This window comes from Solanum verrucosum, unplaced genomic scaffold, assembly GCF_900185275.1.
Source record: "Solanum verrucosum unplaced genomic scaffold, falcon-dt-bn FXZP01000092.1, whole genome shotgun sequence".
Classification (NCBI taxonomy): domain Eukaryota; kingdom Viridiplantae; phylum Streptophyta; class Magnoliopsida; order Solanales; family Solanaceae; genus Solanum; species Solanum verrucosum.
This window is the reverse complement of record NW_026020351.1, coordinates 533767-560277: the sequence shown is the minus strand read 5'-3', so window position 1 is coordinate 560277 and position 26511 is coordinate 533767. Positions and strand designations below refer to the sequence as shown.

The 26511-nt window shown below is 35.9% G+C and overlaps 1 protein-coding gene across 1 annotated transcript in view; it reads left to right on the top strand.

Annotated features, from left to right (window-relative positions):
* The window catches only part of LOC125837486 (sister chromatid cohesion protein SCC4), a 50510-nt gene extending 24643 nt beyond the window's left edge, over positions 1-25867 (top strand). The window contains exons 9-13 of the mRNA XM_049516590.1: positions 4442-4531; positions 4614-4738; positions 21042-21247; positions 25184-25308; positions 25424-25867. Coding sequence (XP_049372547.1) covers positions 4442-4531; positions 4614-4738; positions 21042-21247; positions 25184-25308; positions 25424-25612 — 735 coding nt within the window. The 3' untranslated portion in view covers positions 25613-25867. The remainder of the gene's footprint in view (positions 1-4441; positions 4532-4613; positions 4739-21041; positions 21248-25183; positions 25309-25423) is intronic.
* The last annotated feature ends 644 nt before the right edge of the window (positions 25868-26511 follow it).

The window sequence follows — 26511 nt, the reverse complement described above, 5'->3', positions numbered from 1 at the left end:
GCGATTCTGTGGAAAAACTTTGTATTCTTGTCTCCATGTTTCAACCATTGTACCCTGGATCTTTGTTTCCATGCTATCTCCTATTTCTTGGCTATCTCTTCAAACTCCATGGCCAGATTTACCTTCTGTAAAATTTCATCATCAGTAAGCATTCTGTGTTCCTGTATTATCTCCCAATTTGCTATCTGACTTAAAATGTCTTCTTTTCTCTGCTTCCAGTTACCTTTGTTTTCTTTGCTCCATTCTTTCATCTTTACCTTTAACAATTTCATTTTCTCAGCTAATATATATCCTGCTCTCCCTTCAATGTTGAAAGAATCCCACCATTCCTTTACCTTGTCTTTGAATCCCTTACCTCCAACCACCAAGATTCAAATTTAAAATAAGATTTTTTCCATTCCCAACCACCACATGTTAGCATAATAGGATTATGATCAGATGTTATTTTTGGTAAGACATTTTGTTTGATGTGAATGAAGCTTTCCCCCCATTGTGCACAATGAAGAAATCTATCAATTCTTGAAGCACTCATATGATTGTCCCCTCTTCTCCAAGTATAAGATCCTCCAAATAAAGGAGGATCAATCAGCTCCAGCTCCTCAATACAAGAGGAAAAATCTGTCATAGCACCACTAAGTCTGCGGCAGTTTGTTCTCTCTGATGGGTATCTAGTAACATTAAAATCTCCACAAACTATCCATGGTCCTACAAACCTTCCTCTGATGGCTGTCAATTCCTCCCACAACACCTTTCTGATCTCTCTACTACAATCAGCATATACTGCAGTTATGTGCCAACTGAAGTCTTCATACCCCTGTGAATTTCCCAGTTAAGCTTTGCCTGCCAATCTCCACCAGTTCCCCCTTCCATACCCTTTTATCCCACAAAATTGCAATCCCTCCACTGCTCCCCATTGCCTCCTTATGAACTTCTCCCATCCATCTATTTTCCCATATGTTCGGTATTAATCCATCAATATTACCCTCCAACTTTGTCTCAACTAATACATAAATATCTGCTTCCCACTGATGTATTAGTTTCCTAGCAGTGTCCCTTTTATCACTCCCATTCAGCCCCCTCACATTCCATGAGATTATTTTTACTCTCATTGATTAGTTAGAGCTAAAACCCTCCGGCGTATGAGCATGTTCCGACCAGTTTTCCGGTGACTTTCTTATTTAATATCGACTCGTCTATTGATTCCATCTTGATCCATTTACTTTATACTAAATTTTGAGAACTTTCCGGTGATCATTGCATTGTGAAGAAGTCTATATGGAGCAACAACCAAATTTTGTTTCTCAGGGGAGGTTTAGCAGCTTTGTATGTCAATTACGTAAGTCACTCTATGGTCTGAAATAGCCCGTTCAAGCTTGGTTTGGGAAGTTCAACACTGTAATTTAATCACTCTATGTTTTATCGACATTATGCATCAAATTCAGTATTTAATGAGAAGACGAAGCACATTGAGATTGACTGACATTATGCATCAAATCTAGTATTTCATGAGAAGACTAAGCATATTGAGATTGACTGTTAATTTTGTGAAGTTGAGTGATCACCTTGCAAATATCTCATTAAGCTCCTTATCGGTCCTCTTATTAATTATATTTGTAACAAGCTAGATACATATGATTTGTATGCATTAGCTTGAAGGGGAGTGTTAGAATAGTAATAGGTATATACAATCCTACTTAGAATAGGAATAAGAATAGTAATAGTAATAGGAATAGTATATAGTGCCCTACTTAGAAAAGGATTGTATTGTAGTGTCCTAGTTGGAAAAGGTGTCTATTGTAGTATCTATAAATAGGGTCTCTCTGGAATAATGTAGAGACAACAATTCAATAATATTCTTTTCCTATATTTCTCACAATATAATGGTTGTAACAATTGTATTTTGATCATAAGAGGTAGTTTATAATATAATTTGAGCAAAATACTGAGCTACCTAATTAAATTGTGAAAATTTTTGTACTGTGAAATGTTTAAAAAAGAATTTTGGGAAAATGTTTGGAATTCTTTTGGGAAAATGCTTGGAATTTTGAGCTACCTCTGTGATGCATGAAAAATATCATTTTGATGAACTCCAAATAAGATGCAAACAACTCGAAAACATAACATGATTTTAAAAATAAGAATACACTATGATTAAGAGAATATTTGATAATCTCTCAAATTAAATTCTTCTTTTTTTATGCAAAAGTTTAATTATTCTATATTATCTTAATCTTTACTTATCCTTTTCTTCCCTTCAACAATCTATCTCTTCTTTATAGAGGAAAACTAGATACAGGAGTTCGTGCTAGCACGGCCCAATATATGTTATTTTTGTCTCAATTTATGTGACACATAGAATTTAGAGAGTCAAATTAAATTTCAATATTAATTTTAAATAGTTTAAGTTGTTAATTATAGTGATTTATAGTACTTTTTACATAATTTTTAAATAATATACGTTATTCTCTTTATCCCGATTTTGTGGCACGGATAGAATTTCAAGAGTCAACCAAATTTCTTATGTCTTTTAAATTTTTAAGTTCTTAATTATTGTGATATTTAGTACTTTTTATGCAATTTTCAAATAAAATAGGTTATTTCCTCTTTCCCCAATTTATGTGGCACTAATAGAATATCGAGAGTCAATCAAATTTTTAATGTCTTTTAAAACTTTTAGTTGTTAATCATTGTAATTTATAGTATTCTTTATGTAATTTTCAAATTATATATATTGTGCTCTTTGTCCTAATTTATGTGGCACAAATAGAATTTTAAGAGTGAACCAAATTTTTTTATGCCTTTTAAATATTTAATTTATTAATTTATCGTGATTTATAGTATTTTCTACGCAATTATCAAATATTTAAAAAACTAAAATTAAGACAAACAAATTAAAACGGAGAAACCACAAAAAATTACCAAAGCGCCCTTCAATACATCAATTATGTTAACAAATAGTCACATGACAATCAAAAGTTAATGAATCCCATATTTATTTATTTTTTAGAAAAACTACCAATTGCCAGGATGTTTTTGCCTAAACTGGAAATAGTATAAGCATAAATCCTTAGAGCACAACACCAAAGCACAAAAGATCGAAAATGCCAAAATTATCCCTATGTAGACAGACAAACATGTTGACCTCCTGCCTCCTGCCTGCATCACCTAGCTAACTCCCTCTTATAATATAGTAGAATAATTTATTACTTTTATCAATGCAAAAATCTTGAGCATAGACTTAATAGTTTTCTAGTACTTTATTATAGTTTATAGTATAATAATGGATGAAGTTCTTTTAGAAAATCTACTATTATTTTTTATAATTATTATTTTAATATTAAATGCAATTAGTAATTAATTATTTTCTCTTTTAAAATATTTGTAGTGGTATTATAAAAATAATACTCCCTATTTTTTGATTTGTTTGTCTTACTTTCCTTTTTAGTTTCTTTAAAAGAGAATGCCTCTTTCCTTTGAAGACTCTTTAATTTCAACTTTTCCCATGACATGGCTAAGAACACGAGATTGACATTTTGGTTCATTCAACCTATCTTTAGCTTAAAGCCACAAGATTCAATTTTTAGTTCTTAAATCCCATGCAAAGTCAAAACAAGACAAACAGATTGAAATAGAGGGAGTAATATTATTTGATTTGATAAGACTTAATCAACAAAAGAAAGAAACTAATCCAAACTGATGTGTTTTCTAATTTTGAACGTTATCTCTTCAAATTAATAGCCAACTCTTCATTTTGTAGGAAATTTATTTATTTTTCAAATAATTTCCTAATTCTTTAAAGCATTGTCTTAAGCAATGCCAAGTGACCTATTGCTAGGCTGCCACTTGACTTATATAGATGCCTTTTCTCTCCTTTTAATAATAGATAGATATTTAAGGATGAATCAGATTGACCTCCTATTGATATATATACGCGCAAACTAGAAGGAGAGATGAGAAGAACTTGAAAGTTGATGCTCTTTTTTGTAAAAGGGATTGAGGTACAGATCCTGGGTGCAAGTTTCTATATTGTGTTCTTGTTCGTCAGTCTCAAGGAATCCTCTCATCCTTCAGTCTTGCATAGATACTAACCAGTGTTTGTGGAACTAGGAGAAATACCACCATGTAAGTGATCAACAGTGTTGAAATAAAGTTGCCTGCTTCACTTCTGCTGGTTTGTTTTCTCCTTTTTACATTTTTTAGAGGCTTGGTCAGATTCCATTTTTTATACTTTAACTTCTGTGGATAGTTCTGCGTCTGCTTGATACATCTATTTTTGAAAATGAAATCGTTCATATTTCTCCCAACTTGTCCGCTATAGGTTGGCTTCTAAATTATGTTGCTGCCCGTGTATGCTACTACATCTGTTGGTTAATAATAGTAAGTTTGGGTTTTCTTGCTCTTTCTGTTTTTCCTTGTTATCAGTATATTCTTTTCTGTGCAGCTAAGTGAGAACAAATCAATGCAAGCCATGTGCTTTGTTTATGCAGCAATCTCTTACATCTGCATGGGAGATGCTGAATCCTCAGCAAAGGTTGGCACAGTACCTTCCATTATGGAGATACTTATCTCTCTCTTTGGAAATCTGTTTGCTGAGCACTTTTGTTCTGCAATAGGCCCTTGATCTGATCGGACCAGTTTTAGGAGTGATGGATTCTTTCACGGGAGTGCGAGAGAAAACGAGTGTCCTCCTTGCTCATGGGTTTCTACTGATGAGGCAGCAAAATCTACAAGAAGCAAGGTAGATCTCTTCAAACAAAAATGTTTATTTTGGGAACTCTTGTTTTTTATTTGGATTTTTGAGTCTAGAGTATTTAATGCGTGAAACAAAGTCGTGTTGTATTTCTCTGCAATATGCTTAAGTATCGTACCTGAAGCTCAGTTGGTAAAATAACATTGCTAACAATGTCTATCATATGCAAGTGGTATGCCAAAAAGTAGATAAAATGCAACATAATATGAATCTCAACAAATGATGTTGATCTTCTATAAACTGAACTTCGGCGGTGCATTACGAAAAAACTAGGAATGAGAATTTATTCTCAAATTTTGTAGTCTTTTATCCCTTCAAAAGATCTTATAAACCACTTTGATCTTCCTTTAAGATGAATTTCGGTGGTGCATTAAATGGAAACTCGGAATGGGAGTTTATTCTTCAACTATACGTAGTCCAATCCGTTCAAAAGCTTTCATATTTCCACTTTGCTATTTTACTCATTTAAAATTACCTTACCAATAACAAAGAACGTAAAGATGCTTAGCAAAGTACATTTTATTAGTGTTCCGAATACTTCTAATTTCCATAAAAGCTCGTGGAAAAATCAAAAAGAAGTTCTCACTCCCAGGCACTAATCCCACAATGCAACTTCTTAAAATCATCTCACTACCCAAAAACCCCACCGGTGGTCCTTCTGACCATGGGAATTCATCTCTTTCTCCTTCTTCCAATTGCCTCCATCACAGCCTCCTTAACCTATCGCGACCCCACCCCAAAAATACCCATCACCAGAAAAACACATCACACGCTCTCATGTGCCTCCATCTCCCTCAGATCCGACATCATGCGCCTCACGTGCCGTGGCGTGGGACTCCAATCTCCTCATAGGTTAACAGATTTTCTTTTCCGGCGCTCTCTCTCCTCCGGCTTGGCGTAGGCCATCAATATCTCTTTTCCGATCTGTCTATTTCTGTCCTCCCAGAGCTGTCATGGGAGAGGACACCATCTTTTTCGCTGTAGGCTTCAAGTCTTACAACAGACTAGGGTGGTTTCTAGAGCAGATACATGGTATGTGACTGGGTAGAAAGAGGTCCTAACATGATGACCAGGATGATCATTAGCCAGAAGACTATGGAATGGCTGGTTTACGCTCTCAAAGAAGCTTCAAAAGGACAGGAGAACTCAGTTCGCAGGTGGAAGCTCAAGGATCTTTTTTCAGACTTCTTTTGCTCAAGAAATTTCAACAGATATGGTCGATACATCAGCATCATTAACTTGCAGGGTAGGAGAAGAGCAGCGATCATCATCCTAGAGTGGTCGCTAAATTCTGAATGGATGGACATTGCAAAAAAAATATATCAGTTTTTATCAATGCTAAGGTTCAGAGAACAGTTAATACAACACACAGGGAAACAGAGGAGAGTTTTTCATATTATGATACTGTCAGAAGTAATACATGGACTACAAGAAACTTTAATGATGCCAAGATACATCAAAAAGGCAATTTTCTGTTATTACAGATGCCATATCTAAAACCCAGAATGACATACTAGCTAAGAGTACGGTGGGAAGTCTGTCGGAGGAGATCCCGGATATCACATTGTCGGAGATTCGTAGACGGTTGGGAGTACCTGGAGACATCATCATGGCATTAATATATACGACTTCGGGAATAATCAATTTTTATTCGAATTCCCCAATAAAACTGTTGCAGAACATATCGTAAGAGGACAATGGTTCAGGAAAACACACAAGATCAATCTTCAATGGTGGTCGCCGACTTCGAACTCCATCCATGAAAAGCCGGACCAGGTTTGGATCAGGGTAGTGGGTTTACCCCTCCAACTTTGGTCCCAGAAAGTCTTCTGTGAGATCGGGAACTTCTGTGGATGTTTGGATTCGTACTGAAGAAGAGACAGAGCTTCGTAATCACTTGAAATGGGCGAGGCTAAAGGTGAGAGGTGATGGCGATTCTGTCCCTAATTCAGTACAGCTTTGTTCATGAGGGTTTGACTTTCAAAGTTCAGAGTTGGGTGGAGGTGTCTGCGAGGGTGGCCTCCGATGAGAGAACTCTAGTTGTCCCTATTAACCAGAGGTCCAAAGATTTGATTGGGTATAGAGGGGATGAGAGCCTTTTAGGCTTTACAGAGGTTTCTAGACACATGGGTTCCTTGTACGATCCAGCAATTTTGAAATAGCCTGCTGTACCAGCACGTGAGCCTTTGCACCGTTCAGCAACTCCTTCTAAGAAATCCAAACATGTAAAAAGGGACCAAATTGGCCCCAGATCTACTGGCCCAATTCATTTTAAGTGGGCCTTTCATTGGAAACTCCTTCACTCAGTTAAATGATCCAATCGCTAAACTTGAAGCCATTTCTATTCCTCCGTCAGTTTTAAGGTGCATAAAAACAAAAGGAACAGATCTGGAAGAAAATTCGATGGAGAAGGAAGACGATATGGAAGATAATGTTGATAGAGAAACTGTGGAAGTGTCAGATAAGTACCCAGTTCTTCCTGATTCTCATCGACCTTTGGACAACTATTGGACACAAGAACTTAATTCACAGAGAGGCGAAAAGAACAATTCTTTGACAATAATTGAAGATGCAGTTCCCTTAAACCAACGTAGTCTAGAGGAAGAAGATGATCCAGATTTTGACATGCCAATTTGGATCTATCAGAACATCACAAAATTATCTAACGATTTCGGAGTTGACATTAAGGGTATGGGATGCAAAGAGGAAGCTACGAGACTGTTCAGTAAGATCGATAGTATGAGACAAAATAACACTGACTAGGGGGAGAAGAACTTGAAATTAACTTCAGCAGTTAAAAGTTCAAAAGAACTTAAAGTGCCTAGAATGTGGGATCAATGTCAGAAGTAATGGTACTAGAAGCAGGGGGTTTACACAATACCTAGTGATAAATGTCAGTCAAGATAGTTTCATGGAATGTGAGGGGCCCGAATCAGGCAAATAAGAGGTGTGTAATCAAGAATCTAATCCAAGGGTGGAAGGCTGATGTTTATTGCTTCCAAGAGACCAAGATTGAAGAGGATGTGAGAAACATTGTTAAAGATTACTGGGCAAACAGAGGAGTGGGATTTTGTCAACTTGAAGCTAGTGGCACTAGAGGGGGTATACTAATTCCTTGGGATGAGAAATTTTGGACAGGGGATGTTAGCAATGTGGGAGCATACTCTATATCCTGCAAGTTCATAAAGTAAAAGTCTTAACTTCTACTGGGTATTTACTGGCATCTATGCTCCAAATAGTAAAGAAGAAAGAGAATAAGGTTTGGTGGGAAGTTGGGACAGCTAGAGGTCTGTTCAACGGCCCTTGGGTCGTTTGTGGGGATTTCAACACAGTTAGATTCCCCTTTGAGAAGAAAAATTGTTCAAGAATCACAAAATCTATGACTGACCTCTCTGATTTCATTGAAGATATGAACTTGTTGGACCTTCAATTAGCAGGAGAAAGTTACACATGGAGGAAAGGGGACAAACATGACATTGCAGTTAGGCTAGATAGGTCTAAGTTGCTCGGACTCGGGTGCAGGTGTCCGATACAGGTACGGATCTATAGGTCGGATCCTTCATGATCTAACTTTTAAGGTTGGGGGATATGGATCCGTGTATGGATACGGGTGCGGGGTTCGCTTAAATATAATTAAAATATCTAAAAATAGAGTTATAAGACCTAAATTATGAGATATTATGTGGAGAACTTGAGGAGAATCTTGAAAGGAGATTAAAGGAAAAGGGGTGACATAACAATTTCTATATAAAAGACATTCCAATTTCTTCAATTTCACCTTAGCTTTTGTATTGATTACAGAAATCATTAAAAGTTAAAACTATCCGGGCTTTCCCCATTGATTTTGGTCAAAGTACCCAAAATCGGTTGACCAAATCGGACACGGATCCCACACCCACACCCATGTCGTGTCGACACGGGTGTGACACCAAAAGTGAAGAGTCCGAGCAACTTAGGATAGGTTTCTAGTGTCTGATGAGTGGAATGAAGGCCTCAAAAATATCAAGCAATCAATCCTTCAAAAGGTCACCTTTGATCACTCACCAAGTCTATTACAATGTGGGAATTGGGATCCTATGAGGTCCTATTTTAAATTCGAAAATTGGTGGCTGCAGATTGAGGGTTTCTTGGATAGAGTCAAGGAATGGTGGACGTCCTTTGACTGTGAAGGAAGAACAGATTTCATCCTAGCCTTTAAGTTGAAAGCACTTAAAATCAAGTTGAGAGAGTGGAGCAAATCAGCACAAGGAAATTTGGCGTTATAGAAACAAAACATAGTTAATCAACTTGTTGAATTTGAGGAAGTACAGGATGACAGAGCTCTTGGGGAAGAGGAGGTCCACTCAAAAGCTGAACTTCCGTTAGAGTTTGAAAATATAGCTAAATATGAAAAGTTAATTGGCTGAAACAGGGTGACAACAACACCAAGTTCTTCCATAGAACTGCCAATTTGCATAGAAGATACAATAATATTAACGAGCTAAATGTGGGGGGTGAAGTAGTCAGGAATCCAGAAGACATATAGAAGGAAATTATGGTCTTCTATCCACTATTATCAAAGGTGAAAAGCGCAAAAAAGCTCGAAGGTCCGTGGGGGCTTTAAGCGCAAATAAAGCGTGGACTTTAATGAAAAAAGGCGCAAAGGGAGAAAAGAATATATATATATATATTTAGTCCAAGACTAATATATTTAATAATTATAAACATGAATGACAAATATTTGGCCAAAGAAATTGAAAAAAGATTATGACAAAGTGAAATATCAATTATTTAGTTTCACTTCTTCATAAGAGGCTCATTGGCAAGGAAACGTTTGTCTTAGAACCTTGATGACGACACTGAAACACACATAAAGCGAGGCGAAGCGCTCAAACACGTTTTGAGCCTCGCTTTATGGCTTAAGCACGCTTAAAGCGCGCCTTTGATAACGCTACTTCTATCAGAACTTATATTCTGAAAGATAAACTTGGAGACCTTCAGGTGGGTGCAGGATGGGTCACAAAATTAATGTTGAAGATAATTTCATGCTTCAGAAGGAATTTGAGGACCAAGAGATATGGGACAGTGTCAAGCTTTGTGCTAGAGACAAAGCTCCTGGTCCTGATGGTCTTAAGTTTTACCATGGCCTTCTATACCCATTTTTGAGAGGTTATTGGAAAAGTTGTGATTGGTACAGTCAAGTACTTTCATGAGAGAATGAGTTTTTGAGAAAAGCTTCAACTCTACCCAGAGAGGATCAAAATGTTATGCACAAACTGGTGGACCCCCAACAGTTGGTCTTCATAAAAGGGAGATAAATAATGGATGCCATTCTTATGGCTAATGAGTGTGTTGATGCTAGAACTAGAAGTAGTGTCTACATTCAAAAAGCTTATGACCACCTCAATTGGAAGTTCCTGCTGGAGACTCTTTCTAAAAGGGGTTTTGGAGGTAGATGGTTAAGATGGATGAAGTTTTGCATCAAATTCGCAGTTCTAATAAATGGCTCTCCTAGAGGTTTCTTCTCTTCACAGAGAGGTTTAAGACAAGGAGACCCATTATCTCCTTTCCTTTTTATCATCGCTGTCTAGGCAGCTGTATTTTATAGCATGTTTGGTAGCATTTCTCGTGAGAGGTCAGCACCAAGAATTTATCAAGTCTTGATGTTTAGTCCTCTGCCCTGACCCATGTGAAACTAGCCCCTTCCTGGAAAATGAACAAGAACATATTTATCAATGAACTCTGAGAACTCCTCTGTTGCCCTTGACAGTGTTCTGCAATCCATTCTTTCCTCCGGAAACCTGGTACTGTGAAGTCCCTCTTAACACCAACCGAATAGTCTATTCCGCTAATGAAGTAGTGAAACTTAGAAGCTCTATGATAGAATCCGTGATGAAGAAGAGATAAGAAAATAATTTTTACTGGTTAGGTGAAGTGCTAGAATCTTAAACTCTGCATCAACCGGTAATTATGACCGTATGGAGTGGACAAATCTCTAGAGTCAAAGATGATGCGGATAATTTTTCTTCCTTACTAAAATCCGTACCATGGGTAACTGGATCTGCAAGAGAGTCAACCTTCAAGCTTGCATGGTGATCTCTGGCAGTAGGAGCCTTTTCCAGACAAAAAAGGTTTTGACTGGTTTGGATCGGGGTCAGTTATAAAAAGCGTGCTTAAAGCACAAGGCGAGGCGAAGCGCAACCCCTGCGCTTTTCTTCCCTGAAGCGAGGCGACATTCAAAAAGCGATCGCTTCTACAGTTGAAGCGAGAAGCGCAAGAAAAGAAAAAGCGAGAAAAGGTGCGCTTAATTTGAAAAAGCGCTAATTAGGGTTTTTTTTTAAAATATTGAAGGTTTTTTTTTCTAATTTCTGAAATCTTCTTTCGTGACTTTAAAATACCTCCTTTCGCGACTTCAAATATTTTCTTTGGACTGCTGCGAGGTTGCGATTGCTGTAAGTTCTCTTCTTATCTTCTTCTCTGCGAGGCTGCGACTGCTGTAAGTTCTCTTCTTCTCTGCGAGGCTGCGACTGTTTTTTTTTTCTTTCTATTTTTGGTTGCTGCTGTGTTTTTTTCTATATTTTTATTGCTTTTTTTTTTTTCAATTTCTGTTGCTGCTCTGTTTTTCAATCTCTATTGCTGCTCTGTTTTTCAATCTCTATTACTGCTCTGTTTATTTTCAATTTCTATTACTGCTCTGTTTTTTTCCAATTCTATTGCTGCTCTATTTTATTTTTTTTAATTTCTATACAGTGTGACTGTGATCAGTTATGTGCGTATGCTGGTTGCTGCTCTTAATAGTCTTTATTTTTCTTACTTAGTTTATTTGTTGTTTTGTTACTAAGTTACACTTCTCTTTTGCTTGTAGTAACTAGTAAAGTTGTGACTAGTTTATTTAATATTTTTTATTTTTATACTAAATATCGCTTTACCTAAAAAAAGCGCGCGCTTCGCTTCTTGCTTATCGCTCCTGTGAAGCGAGCACTCGTCGCTTTTTTCCGCTTCTTGCTTCCCAAAACACTGATCGGAGTTTTAAGGCTTCCATTAGAACTCTGAAATAACAATGCGATGGAAAAAATAGGTGATGAATGTTGGGATTGGTTAGAAACTGTAGAAGAGACAAATAAAAATTCATGTGATAAGGGCTAGAATCAGAGTAAAGGACCAATGGAGGATTCTGACGAAGATGGAGATCATCGACAATGGTTTGATATACTCGCTTCCAGTATGGGTGGTTGCCGATGACTTACAAATCTACGGAGGTGGAGAATAGGGTTGATCGAGGTGAAAGCGACATACAACTTGATGTTACAGAGGTCAGACCTACTACTAAGGAAACCAGAGACATAGATTCAGTAAGAGGAAAAGGTATAGCAGCAGAGAAAACCTCGGATATCGAGGTTTACAAGGAAGGGGCAATAGAAAACGTCAAAAGTCATGTGGCTAGTGGAAGTGGGGACACGGATCTTGTTGTACATCTGAATGAAACACAAGCTCAAGGTACACAACTAGGTACTTGGAAAACACAAGCAAATGGCAGCAAAAGCTCCAAATATAGCAAATCAGAGGATTGAGGAGGCTCAGACAAAGGATGCAACTCAAGGAGAAGGTATTCTAACTATTGAGGGGGAGGTTGCTTGTAGCAGCAAAGCAGATTCTTCCTTTCTATAAATTTTTGAAAATCAACTACTCCCTTGCAATGAACTTGTACCATTGAGCATAGAAGAGAATCTTTCAGAAGAGATAATAGAGACAAGGGCTACCATTTGGGTACACCTTTATGTGATCAAACTTGGGCTAGCTTTTGGAGCAGCTATCCGAGGGTGTGATATGGAGGCTTATGCTTCATGCGTGAAACTGTATCAAAAGAGATACTTGGAGAGACATGTAGGGAAGGGAAAATATTAAAACAACAATAACCATAAAAAACCTTTTCTCTTATTAAAAAAAAAACAACAATAACAACTCAATTCCAAAGAGCTCGGGAATCTGATCTTCGACATGAAGTTCAAGGATGGTGAACCTAGAACCAGTGGGAGGAAATTAACCATCACTCATAAATGAGGATAAAAATTGTGTCTTGGAATGTGGGGGATAAATTAGTATAAAAGAGGGGAAGGGGGTGCGCTCAGGTATAAATCTGATTAATCACTGGGGTGCAGATGTGTATATCTTGGTAGAAACAAAGTTTGGGGGTAATGTAACCAGTATCATACAAAGTATTTGGGATAATAGATGGGCATGATACTATTTACATGATACATAGTAGTTGATAAAATTGGGTTTTCAGAGCTATCAACTCAGGGAGAACCCACCAAACATCTATTGGGATAATGTAAATAGTAACATACACAGTATTCAGGATTTTTTCAGTTGGTCCCTTACAGGTGTGTACTCTCCTCACACTAGGAGGGATAAAGCTGAATGCTGGGAAGTGATTGCTACAATAAAGGGAATGTTGGATGGACCTTGGGTCACATGTGGAGATTTCAACTAAGACTGGGCGTCGGACCAGAACGGAATCACCGGACCGGAATGAATCGGTACCGGACCGAAACGGGATGGGTTGACCGGTTTGTTGACCGGTACCGGGATGAACCGGACCGGAATTACCGGTACGGATACACGGTTCCGTCCCGTCCCACTATATACCGGGATGGAACCGGAACGGACCGGAATGGAACGGGATGGGATAAACGGAACGACATTTCGAAAAATGATAAAAAAAAATTTAGTTATTTTAGTTTTTTGAAATACAAAAATATTAATGTTTTTTTATTTTTCTAAGTTTAAATTAATAGTTTTGAAATTTATAATGTAGTTTTACTTAAGTTTATTTTAAATTTTTTATTTTTTATTTTTTACTTATTAAGTTTGCAAGTTAAGTTTAATAAAGTTTTTAAAAAAAAAAATGTTTTTGAGCTTAGTTTTAAATATTTGAATCTTTTGAAGTATGCAAGTTAAGTTATTACTTATTAATATGTTATAACTTATAAGTTATATTTATAACTTATAATTTAAATAACTTAAGTTTGTAATTGTAAAAAATTAAATAAAAATAAGGATAAAACAATGACACAAAGTCACAAATTAAAAAATATCAATCCAATATTTCAATTTATTTAAATTTGTATTACAAATTACAATTTACAACTATTAGTAGAGTGCATAGTTTACGCAGCCACCTTCTAGGAAGGGTTCTGTTTCAACTAAGCCTCAAATGTAATACTAATAGTTGTATAGTCCCGTAAATCCTTTCTCTAACTCAGCTATAGATTGACCGTAATCAATTACTGGTCTTGGTAAAGCTCGTTGACGATCTTGAAGTTCCATGCCATCGTCACTACCACATCCAATGGCTGAATCTATGAAAAGTTCAAATTGACTATCCAACTTTGGAAGTCCTTGATTTCTCCGCTCAGCATTTATCCAATCTCTAAACAACACCGATATCTCCAAACTGTCTTCTGCTAACGAATATATGTGGTCTCTAATTTGAAATCTTGCCGCGCTGAAAGCTGCCTCCGAAGCAACTGATGATCCTTGAATTGCAAGCACGTCCTTCACCATCCTACTAAGTTTTGGAAATTGAGTTCCACGAGCCCTCCACCAGTTCAATAATTGTGGTATACCTTCATCGTTTGTAATATTATCTGAACCCAATATCTAAATTTTGATAAATGCATTCAACTAAAACTTTTGCACCATATTCTTTATATTTGGGGTTGAAAAGAATTGCAGTTAAATAAATTTTAGGGATAAGAAAAAAATATTTCTTAAATTTTGTAATCATAACGTCAATAGCAATGGTAAATAATTCATTTGTTTTATATTCAGCAAAGATATATGAAATCTCACATATATGTATTAAAATTTCCGAAATAGTAGGATAATACATTCCAGAAATTTTTTTAGCAGTATCATAAAACGATTTCAAAAATATTCTAAGTTCATTTACTTCATCCCAATCACTATCATTAAGTTTAACTTCAGGATAAGCATTATGACTATTAAATTGCATAATAATAGGCTCTTTATATGTATAAGCAACTTCAAGCATTTCATAAAAGGAATTCCATCTAGTTTTTACATGCTTCGGAACTTTTCTAAACGAAAGTTTACATGCATTACAAAGCTCTTTAAATTGATTAATTCTACTACTACTATTCATATGAAAAATATAAAAACAGGCATTATCAACTTTATCACAACTATTTTCAAATAATTCCGTCACTAACAACCAAATTTAATATATGTGCAACACATCTAACATGAAAAACATATTTACTAATAGGACAAAGTCTAGGTTCTAGCATATTAATAGCATTTAAATTAGCAGAAGCATTATCTAAAGTAATACTAATGACTTTATTACAAAGACCGAAAAAATCTAAAATTTCCAACACAGTAGTAGCAATATACATTCCAGTTTTTTTCTTTTGACAAATTTTATAACCAATAATTCTTTTTTGTAAATTCCAATTATAATCAGTCCAATGCGCAATAACAGTTAAATAATCAAAACCATTAGGACTACGACCCATATCAGTGGTAATAGCAACTCTACAATCCATTATTTCAAAATAAGCACACAAATATTGACAATGTTTTTCTTGAAATTCAAAAATATCTCTTTTTACCATGCTTCTTGATAAACCTTTAAAACTAGGATTATATGTATCACGAATATATGCAATAAAACCCGGATGTTCTCCAAAACTAAAAAGTAAACCACAAACAACAACCATTTTAGCAAAATTTTCACGATCACGATCCTTATTATAGGTTCGATGTGTAAGAGGACCACTTGGGTTCAAAGTATTTAATTCACCTTGAACCATATTTGACCCTCTGACCGATGTTTCAATGTTAGAATTTTCACAAACATCAAGAGAAGATATATATGCAAACCACTCTTTACTATGCTTATTAATCAAATGTTTTTTTAATCCCCCCGTTGAACCTCCACTCCCACCAGATGTATATTTAAAATGTTGTTTACAAATATTACATATACTAAAAGTTTTTTCTTCATTCAAATAACAAAATTTCCACACATGTGATTTTAAAACACGTTGTACCTTGGTCTTACCTCTAGTTGGAACAATAGGGGGACGACTAGTTCCAACCGAAGGATTGTCCTCCTAAGGTGAAACTTCAGTACTATTGAGGTCGGGACTAGTCGGTGTATCATCTAAATCTTCTTCATCAATTTCTTCTTCTTCATTTTCTTGATAATTACCATAATGTCTTTCATAAACCTCTTCGGGAATTATAGGTGTATCCGAATTAATTTCTATAGGACCGGGACGAGAAAAACTAGTTTCATTCACATGAGTAAATTCATTAGTATTCATTCTAACAAGAGGAAAATTAGATTTAGAAGAACTAGAACCCTTCTTACTTTTTGTAAGCATATTTTTTACTCCGTGTATAATACCTTTTTTACCTCCACTTTTTTTAGAAGACTCCATGATAAAAAATTATAAATTATGAAATACGAAATTTAACAAGAACTTACAAATAATAAATACAAAAAATAAATATAAGATTAGAGAGTGGAACGAAGTTACCAAACGCTTGTGTAAAGAACAAATGATTATAATTGAAAATTGAAAAATTGATGTCGAAACTTGAAGTTTGAAGAAGATTCCTACTCCAAAATTCACCAAATGATTGTTGAAATCTTCACAATTACAAAATAATATGATTGTAATTTGAAACTTGAATATTGAAAGTATGAAACTTTGAGAAAGATTGAGAGTTGAGAGAAATTAATTCTTAATTGTTAAATACTGTAAATATATAAACTGTAATTAAAAATATAAAAAGAGGGAGTATATATAGTTTTTAGAATTTGTGATTATGTGTTGGAAACTTGGAATTGGAAAATATAGAATTATAGTCATTGCTCGTTGGAATTTGGAAATAAATCCGTTGGGAGTGGGGGCTTGGACAGTGCATGGCTGCTTGCCATTGGTTAGTGGGGAGTGGGGACCGGGGATGGGACTGATCGGCAGGGGGCAGGGCCTCAGGGGCAGCAGGCTTTTCAGCCTTTGCTGACCCCTAGGAGGACTTTCAGCCGTTGGACTTGGAAATATATATATATATATATATAAAAAAAATTAATCGGAACCGGACCGGAACCGGAATAAACCGGGATATACCGGTACCGGTACACCGGTATCAAATCGTGATACCGTTCCGTCCCGTGTACCGGCTCACGGTGTCCCATTCCGTCCCGAATACTTCTGGACCAGAACGAACCGGAATGGTACCGGTACAACCCGGTCCGGTGCCCAGCCTTAATTTCAACACCAACAGATACACAGATACACGGGGGAAAGAAGAAACAGTACAAGAATAACAAATATTATGAGAGAATTCTGACTGGATTGACGACATGAACTTCTTGGCCCTCATCTGAATGGGGAAAGATTACATGGTTTTAGGGGAGTTATCATAACAGTGCTGCAACACTAGCGAATGGGAAAAAACTTTTAGTGACATCAGACAAAATTTGTTGCGTAGAGCTAACTCTGACCATACTCCAATTCCTTTGGAGTGTGGGAATTGGATCCAAAAGAGGTCTTATTTCACACTTGAGAATTGGTGGTTAGGGGTGAAGGGTTTTAAAGAACAGGTGCAGAAATGGTTCTCCAAGTTTGAGGTGCAAGGCTGTCTCGACTTTAAGCTAGGCAAGAAGTTAAGGTTGCTGAATAATAAGCTCAAAGAATGGAGTAGATCAAATTTTGGGGTTCTGGTTAACAAGAAAAATAGTCTTTTGAATGACTTATAGCTGATTTGGATTAGATTCAAGATGACAGATTTAAATGAAGATGACATGTTGATCAGTGCAACAATTTTGTAGAACTGGAGGTGCTTGCTAAAAATGAAGAAGCGAGTTGGAGACGGAAATCTAGGGTATCGTGGTCTAAGCAAGGATACAAAAATACCAGATTTTTTCAGTGAATGGCTACTGCCTATAAGAGATATAATGCAATTGACAGGTTAAAAAGTGGGAGAGGAAGGCCTCATTTGTTTGCAATTAATGGAGGTCTGTATCTGAATGGTTCAGACAATAGATCATTAAGTGCATTTGTTTTCATTAAAATTTAACCACTTAATGGGCCTGACTAGGTCTTAATCATTAAGAACTAGAACATAGTGTTAAAATCATTAAAAGGTATTATTGTGTGGATAATATTCACTATCATTCTATCCATAATCATTGGTCACCACCACTAACCAGCTCTACCACCACCACCACCATTGTCAACCAACATTACCGTCGTCTACCACCAACCACCTCTGTCATCACAATCACCACCGTTGTTAACTACTATTGTCAGTTGCTACCACACTTACCTCCTCCATCATTAATGAATATATCCATTTCACCACCATTTTTGTCTCTGTAGCCGCCACCACCTCCACCATCACTATCAACCACTATAGTCAATTCGTACTACCAACAAATCTGCCATCACAACTAGCAATGCTGTCAACTACCACCACACATTCTTTGTGGTTGCCACCACCACCTCCATCACTACTATAAGCCACCACCACTACTGTGGTCAATCTCTACTACCAGTCACCTCCATCATCATAACTAGTATCGCCGCCAACTACCACAAACACATCACCAACCACCTCACATTCTTCAGCCACCACCATCAACACTGCTGCTACTAACATCAACCAACTTTTTCATTACAACCACCAACACCACTACCAATTACCACCATTATGGTCATCACCACAACACCAACCACCTCCACCGTCACAACTGCCACCATCCATTACTAGCCTCTAACAATAACTATTGCCATCACCACTAGCAAGTATACGTGTTCCATTTGTTTTAATCAAATAATAATTGTATTCTATTAATTCTTTTTTAGTATTTAGTTAATTTTTATTTGAAGTGTATAGTTATTATGTACATTTAAATAGATTATGTACATTCATATGTTGAAAAACAAACAGTTTTAATCAATCAGTGATCAGATCTAGAGACAACATCGTAATTATTTAGATGTGCATTTATATTCAGACGTCTAAATTTTAATGAAAATAAATGAAGCCGAAGTGGTTCAAGATTTAGAGACAAAAAAAGTTATGGTGGACTACAACAAAAACTTATGTACAGAATCAGAAACATGAGAGGCGTTTCAATTATCCAGGGGCCAGAAAATCAATGAAGAGGAGAAAAAATGGCTGCAAAAACCTTCCTCAAGAGGCTGAAGTTTTTACAGTCATCAGTGTTTGTGCTGTTGATAAGGCACTTGCTTGGATGGTTTCACAATGGGTTTTTACAAAGAATGTTGGGAAATTTTCAAAGATGACATAATGGCAACCATTTAGAACTTTCACCAAACTGAGCTCTTTGAGAAGTCTTTCTATGCAACTTGCATTGCTTTAATTCCCAAAAAGAATGGTGCAGAAGAATTGAAGGATTTCAGGCCTCAGTCTCATAGGGGGAGTCTACAAGATTACTTCCAAGCGGATTACTGAAAGATTGAAGAGAGTCCTTGGAAAATTGGTGGATGAGCACAAATGGGTTTTCTTAAAGGGAGACAGATTCTGGATGCAGTTTTGCTGGCCAATGAACTAGTTAACTCCAGAACAAAAACAAGGAGACCAGGGATACTATGTAAGTTGGATATTGAAAAGGATTATGATCATGTTAATTGGTAGTGTTTGTCAAAAGTCCTTAGAGATGTGGGGTTTGGTAATAAACGGGTCAACTGGATTAAATTTTGCATTTCTAATGTGAAATTTTCCATTTTGATCAATGGTTATCTGGAAGGTTTTTTTTGTGAATATTTAGCGCTTTCCCAAGGAACTTTGTATAGCTTTAGATATTCCACCAAGAGCTAGTTTCCTTCCTATAAAAGTATCATACACTGAAAAATATGTGCCAATTAGCAGTTAGGTAGTGTGATAATGTGGCGGGTCATCACACTATGGCCAAAATTCACAATAAAAACCAGTTTCAGGATAGGCAGTGGCATGAAGGTATCCTTCCGGGAGGATAACTTGCTACGAACAGACACCTGAAAGTGCTCTATCCTGATATTCACAGCATAAACCAGCAGCAGGAAGCAACAGTAGAGGAAGTATGGATCAACCAACAATGGAATCTTACTTTGAGGAGAATGTTGCTTGACTGTGAAGTTAGGAGACTAGCAGAATTATGTAGCACCTTGAAGCAATTCAAAGGGACATTTAATCGTGAAGACCATATTGCTTTCACTGTTATATCAGTTTACAGGGAATATGACTATGCTAACAATTTGAATGGAGTGTGGCATGAAATCGATCTGGCAGGTGAAAATTCCACACAAAGTCGCTTATTACACATGGTTGCTGGCAAAAGGGGCAGTTCTGACACAAAACAATCTAATCAATACAGGAGACCAACTATGTTCTAGATGCTACAGGTTTGGAGGGGAGGCAGAGACCATAAATCATCTCTTTTACACTGCAAGTTGACTTCACAGTGATAGATGATATTCACTAATCTGAGGAGACTCCAATGGGTTATGCCAAGAGGAATTCTTGAGATTTTAATTTGCTAGAGTAGTGAACGCCACCTATCCCGTCAGAAAGTGAGATTGAGGCTTGTCCCAACTTGCATTTGGTGGATAATATGGGGATAGGAACCAGATATGTTTTGCAGAAAAAAACTAGTAATATACAGAAGTTGAAATGAAGTGTTTAGCTCTTTTTTTATTTTTGGTGTAAAGGGATGTACCTAGAAGATCATGAATCAATTTTTAATGTATTAGATTCCTTGTGAGAAGACAAAGGACCAAGAGTGCTTTTTCTGCTTTCTTTTGTAATTATGGGTGACCTCCACACTTTTGAGCGGAGTCGATCTATATTTAATATACAAAAATGTTTACCATTCTCTAAATTAAAAATAAATATGCTCACATATTTCTATATTCTGTTCAGTATTTTGACATCTATAAATAAGTGATTCTTGTAACTCATTTGTGTCAAGGTTCAATGCAAGTTTAGTTTCATGGAAGGGATAAGACATTAGCTCTCTAAATCTCTCTTCCCCTTAATATTTTTATAGGATCCATTTTACTTTTTCTAGAGATTTGTATGTTACTATCAAATTTAGAAAACCTTTACTGTTAGAAAATTCACAAATTGATTTATATTGGAGTAAAATGTGTTTGGATAAAGAGATGGTAGTGTGGGTTTGTATGACGACACCAACTAGCTTTGTATTGTAGCACTGTAGTTGTAGTAGTTGCTGTTGCTATATTCTTATTGATTTGTTACCTTACCGCAGAAATCGACTAGCGTTTGGCTTGCAGACAACACATAATACTTTGGGGAATCTGCAACTAGTTTCACAATATTTGACTGTATTGGGGAATCTAGGACTTGCCCTCCGCGACACTGTACAAGCTAGGGAGATCTTGAGGTCCTCTCTTACATTAGCTAAGAAGCTTAATGATATTCCAACTCAGATCTGGGTATTATCAAATTTGACAGGTTTCACACTCTCGATCATTTATTTCATGTGACCTACTTCTTCTGTTGTATATGTGCCATCACCTACGTATATCTCATGCTTTGTTCTGGTTTATTCTTTTGAATGGCCAAAGCAACAGAGTTCTTGGTATCCTTTAATATGTATCAAATATATATATGTTTGCACATGTATTTGTTCAGGGAAGATAGTTCTATATTTCTAAAAGTCAAGCTTTCCACTTCATGCAACTTTTTGTCTTCACCCTGTTTATTCAGCCTTTTTGAAAATTCTTTTATAACAAATTTAGCCCATCTTTTTTTCTCCCTAGCTAAAAGAGATATGCATGTCTAGAATTTCCATTCATTTCCTACTTTTTCCTTTTCTGGTGTACATAACTTCCTTTTTTCTTCTTCTTGAAGTCACAAGGGTACTGCAAAGGGGCAGGACAAACCATAACCAACCCTTCCTTGCCCTGTTTAGCATTTCTCGATGACTTCTCCTTGCCCTGGCTTGCCTCGTTTGAGGTTTCTTTCAGTTCTTCTTTTAAATTTCACTTTGCAGTATTTTAATTTTTTAAAATATTTTTTTGAACTTTGTGTAGACAATCTTTTATTTATATTTTCCCTTTTTTTTTTTTAATTTCAATTCCCGCTGCCGGCTATTACTCATATATGCCGCTCGTCTGGCCCACAATTATGTTAGCAAAAGTTGGATCACCGTGTATCTTTTCGGTGACTTTTTTTTTTCATATTTAATTTGTGTAGCACTGTGCCATCATTTCGGTGACTACTTTTTCATATTTAATTTGCTCTTACCGTGCGATCTTTCCGGTGACTACTTTTTTTCAGATTTGGTTTGCGTAGTACCATGCATCTCTCCGGGCTACTTTTCATATTTAATTTGTGTAGTACCGTGGATTTTTCCGAACTACTTTCTCATATCTGAGTTGCATAGCATCATGTGTCTTTTTGGTGACTCCTCAATTTTGATTTGCGTAGTTCCATTTGTCTTTCCGGTGACTCCTCAAATCTGATTTGCGTAGGGTTGTGTGCCATCATTCCAATCCTACCCATATAATTTCTTTTTTTCCAGTAGGGTTGTGCCATCATTCCAACCCTACTCATGTTATTTCTCTTTTTCAATAGGATCGTGCAGTCAATCCAATCTTTCGTATATAATTTCTATTTTTCCAGTTGAGTCGTGTCATCATTCCGACCCTACCCATATTATTTTATTTCTTAGATTGTGACCACTTTTAGCCATCAAATCTAATACTCCGGCATATGAGCATGTTCCGACCAATTTTTCGGTGACTTGTTTAATATCGACTCATCTATTGATTCCAACATGATCCATATACTTTATACTAGATTTTGAGCACTTTGTTGCTCAGGGGGAGTTTAGTAGCCTTGTATGTCGATTATGTGAATCATTCTATGGTCTGAAACAGTCTTTGCAAGTTTGTTTTGGAAAGTTCAACACTATAGTTTTATCACTTATCAGCATTATGCATCAAATTCAATAATTCATGATAAGACCAAGCACATTGAGATTGATTGTCAATTTTGTAAAGTCGAGTGATCAACTTGTAGATATCTCTACATGAATTGTATGCGCTAGCTTGAGGGGGAGTGTTAGAATAGGAATAGGTTTATACAATCCTATTAGAATAGGAATAGGAATAGAAATAGAAATAGGAATACTAAATAGTATCCTTCTTGGTAAAGGATTGTATTCTAGGGTCTATAAATAGGGTCTCAATGTAATAATGTAGACACAACAACAATTCAATAATATTCTTTTCCTATATTTCTCACAATAACCAAGGACACAAGCAGAAGGGAAGAAATGTTAAACTAGCATGACTGAGAGTGATGAAGAGGCATTTTGATTAATTGTTCAATTCAAACCACAAGAAAAAACTTTTGGATATGGATGTGCAAGATAGGAACACTTGTAGAATAAGGTTGTCACAAGTAAAGAATAGCATGAAAAATATGAGAACAAAGCCTGTGTTACAGATGATAACCCCATAGAGGTATTAAATTTTCTTGTAGTGGTTTGACTTGGATGGTTCTCCAAAGCTATTTAGGGGTCGTTTGGTGTGAGGGATACACACAAATAGTGATGGCATAAAATTTTTGCATCTTGTGTGGTTGTCATGTTTGGGATAACATATCCCACCATTTATATCATAGTGATGGATAAGTTATCCTATATACATGGTGGGATAAGTTATTCCAAGATAGCTAACCCCAAGATAACTAATCCTTGGATAACTTGTTCCCAAACCAAACGACCCCTTAATGTTATAACAAATGGTAGGATACCAATGAGTGGAAAAAGAATACCCTGATTTCAATTTATAAAAACAAAGGAGATATTTAAAGTTGTGCGAACTGTCGTATTATACTTATGAGTTATTATGAAGGTCTGAGAAAGAGTGATGGAATGTAGACTTGGGAACACTACAAGAGTGACGAACTAGTTTGAATATATGCCTGGTAGATCTACAACAGTGACTATATTCTTGATATAAAGAAAGAACTACACATTATGTTGATCAACCTAGAGAAAGCATATGATCAAGTACTATGAAACGTCCTTTGGTGGGTGTTGGGGAAGAAAGGAATTTATATTTAAGTAAATTTCATAAAGGACATGTATGAAGTGGTAGTTACTAGCGTGGGAATAATGTAGGAGATGAAAATGAATTTTCCTTAACTGTGGGATTACCTAATGATTAGTGTCGAGCCCATACTTGTTTAGTCAAATTTGGATGAGCTAAGCAACTACACAAAATGAGGTTACATAGTGTATGCTATTTGATGACGATATTGTGCTAATTAATGGAACTAGAGAACATGTCAAAGTCAAAGAAATTGTGCAAGTCCTGTCATTTTATGCAAAATATATTGCAAGAAGAATATTGCATGAGATTCACTAATATCAGTGGTGGAGCTACATTGTCCTAAGGGTGTCCAATTGGAGACCCTTCACCGAAAAATTATGGCGTATATATGAGTAAAATGAAACTTGAAGCGGTTAAATTTAATACTTTGGACACCCTTGACACAACAAGGTGGCGCGGCCCAGTGGTTTGAGGCTTTCCAGTAAAGCCCACAATGCTGGCGTGGGTTCGAATCCTTGCACATACTGTGCTTTTATAATCATTTTTAAAAGAACTCCTATTTTATTATTACTCTAAGTTAAATAACTTGAATTAAATTACTTTCTAAATAATAGTACATAAATTTGTTATTTTTGAATCAATTCAAATGTTATACATGAAAATAATTCTTAGTTAGAAATCTACAGTTTAAAAATCTAATAAAAACGAGAACTTAGTAGCTAATTGAATTTTCCATGAGTTTGATTCTGCTAAAATATTTCAGTAACGCTGCTAAAAGCGAACAAAAGAAGACAACATTTGATTTTGCTTTCATTATTCATGTCTCGTTATTGTCGTCGTCACCAGAGATCAGTGAAAACTTAAAACGTAAAAATGATTTCATTTTAAGTTGAATCCCCCCTCCCCCCTCCCCCCTTTTTTTGGTTTGTTTGTTCATTTCATAATAAATTAAATACAAATATTAAAGCTAAATCTTATGTGGTTTGATTTTTAAAATAGGAATATTAATATTACGTAGTTCAATTTTAAATTTTTCAGTGCTTTCATTCATCAATTTTATTTTATTTATGCTTATGTAATACTTGGACACCCTTAATAAAATTTCTAGTTTCGCCACTGACTAATATAATTGTGTGGTGGTACATCAGTCCTCTTGTTGAGGGTAAGACGATGTTGTTAAGATGTGGCAACAGAGAGTGTAATTTGCTAGCACAAGCTTCTTGCAAGGCCTGATTTGGATTTAAGACGAGTTTATCTTAAATTCCTTCTCTTGGTCCGTTGAACTAATTTTTGTTGGTCGATTTTTACTTTTTTTCTTGTGCAGCTATGTACCAGCAACTGGGTGAGAAAGGGAGTGAAATGGAGAATCTTGATTACCAAACAAAGAAAGTAGAGGATCTACAAAAAAGGATTTCTAGCGCATGTTTGTCCAGTCACCATGTTGAACTGGTAAAGCTTTCACCTTTTAATGCTAGCGGTTTTTACCTTATTGAGTAACTAGGGTTGTGAATGTGACCGGCGGACAGCTTAAATACTACTCATTTACTTTACTGACATGACGCAGATTGCCAAAGTGAAAGCTGAAGCCCATCAGTTGAGTGAGACTGACATTAAACGAGCAATCTCTGGCCCTTCTATGAGAGTTGATCTGGACATTCCCGAATCCATTGGTCTGTCAGTAACTTCTCCCATGGCGTCCTCATCAAGGCTTATGGATTTTGATATGGGAAGACTGCGAAAGAGAAAAGCTTAGTTTTCTACTTGTAAATTTGTAATTATTTCTTTGATATAACCAACGTAAGAGGTGAGAGTGTGTGCTTCCTTTCCTTCTTGCTCTTTCGGGATGTCCAATTATGATAGTTTACGGATCATTATTGTGCAGTGATATTGTAATATATAATCCCTAACTTCTTCCCAGAAAAAAAGAAGGGATGATAAGCTAATGACTAGAATTGCCAAAAGATATATGCTGTTCATACAGTTAATGGTACAATCATTTTGTCTAAAATCCAGATTGCACATGGAATCTCACTTTACCTGTCAAGCCATTAGACGAGTCTTTGGCGCATATTGAATCACATGTGTGGGGCACATTTTGCACATTGGCTTATGAAGTGAAGTTCTACGTTTTTAAAAATCAAACCATGTACCACACTATTTTTAAAAATAATATGAATATTGCTAAATAAAAAATTAGTCATTCTTTAAATCTCATAGTTACACCTCTTAAATAAACTTTCTATTCCCTTCCTCATAGTGCATTACTTTTTTATTATTGTTTTGTAGATGTTCTTACTTTTAATATAATATAATATAATATAAATTAATATTGATATCAAATATAGAAGATATACTAAATTAGATGTTTTAGTTGGAGTATTAGATTAATTTAACATTCATGTTATGGAGTGTTCTAATTTCACTGAACTTTGAGATTGTCAACATTTGTAAATCAAACATGAGGTTTTAAGAAGAGAAGAATAGAAAACATAAAAAACTGTAGTTTAAAAATGTGAGGAAATCCCTCCATTTATAGTTTAAAATGTGTAGTATTAGTATGTGCATATTGTTTCTTATCATAAAAATATAGAAGATATACTAAATTGTGTGTTTTAAGAATAATAATAATAATAATTTTTTTAAATGTAGTTT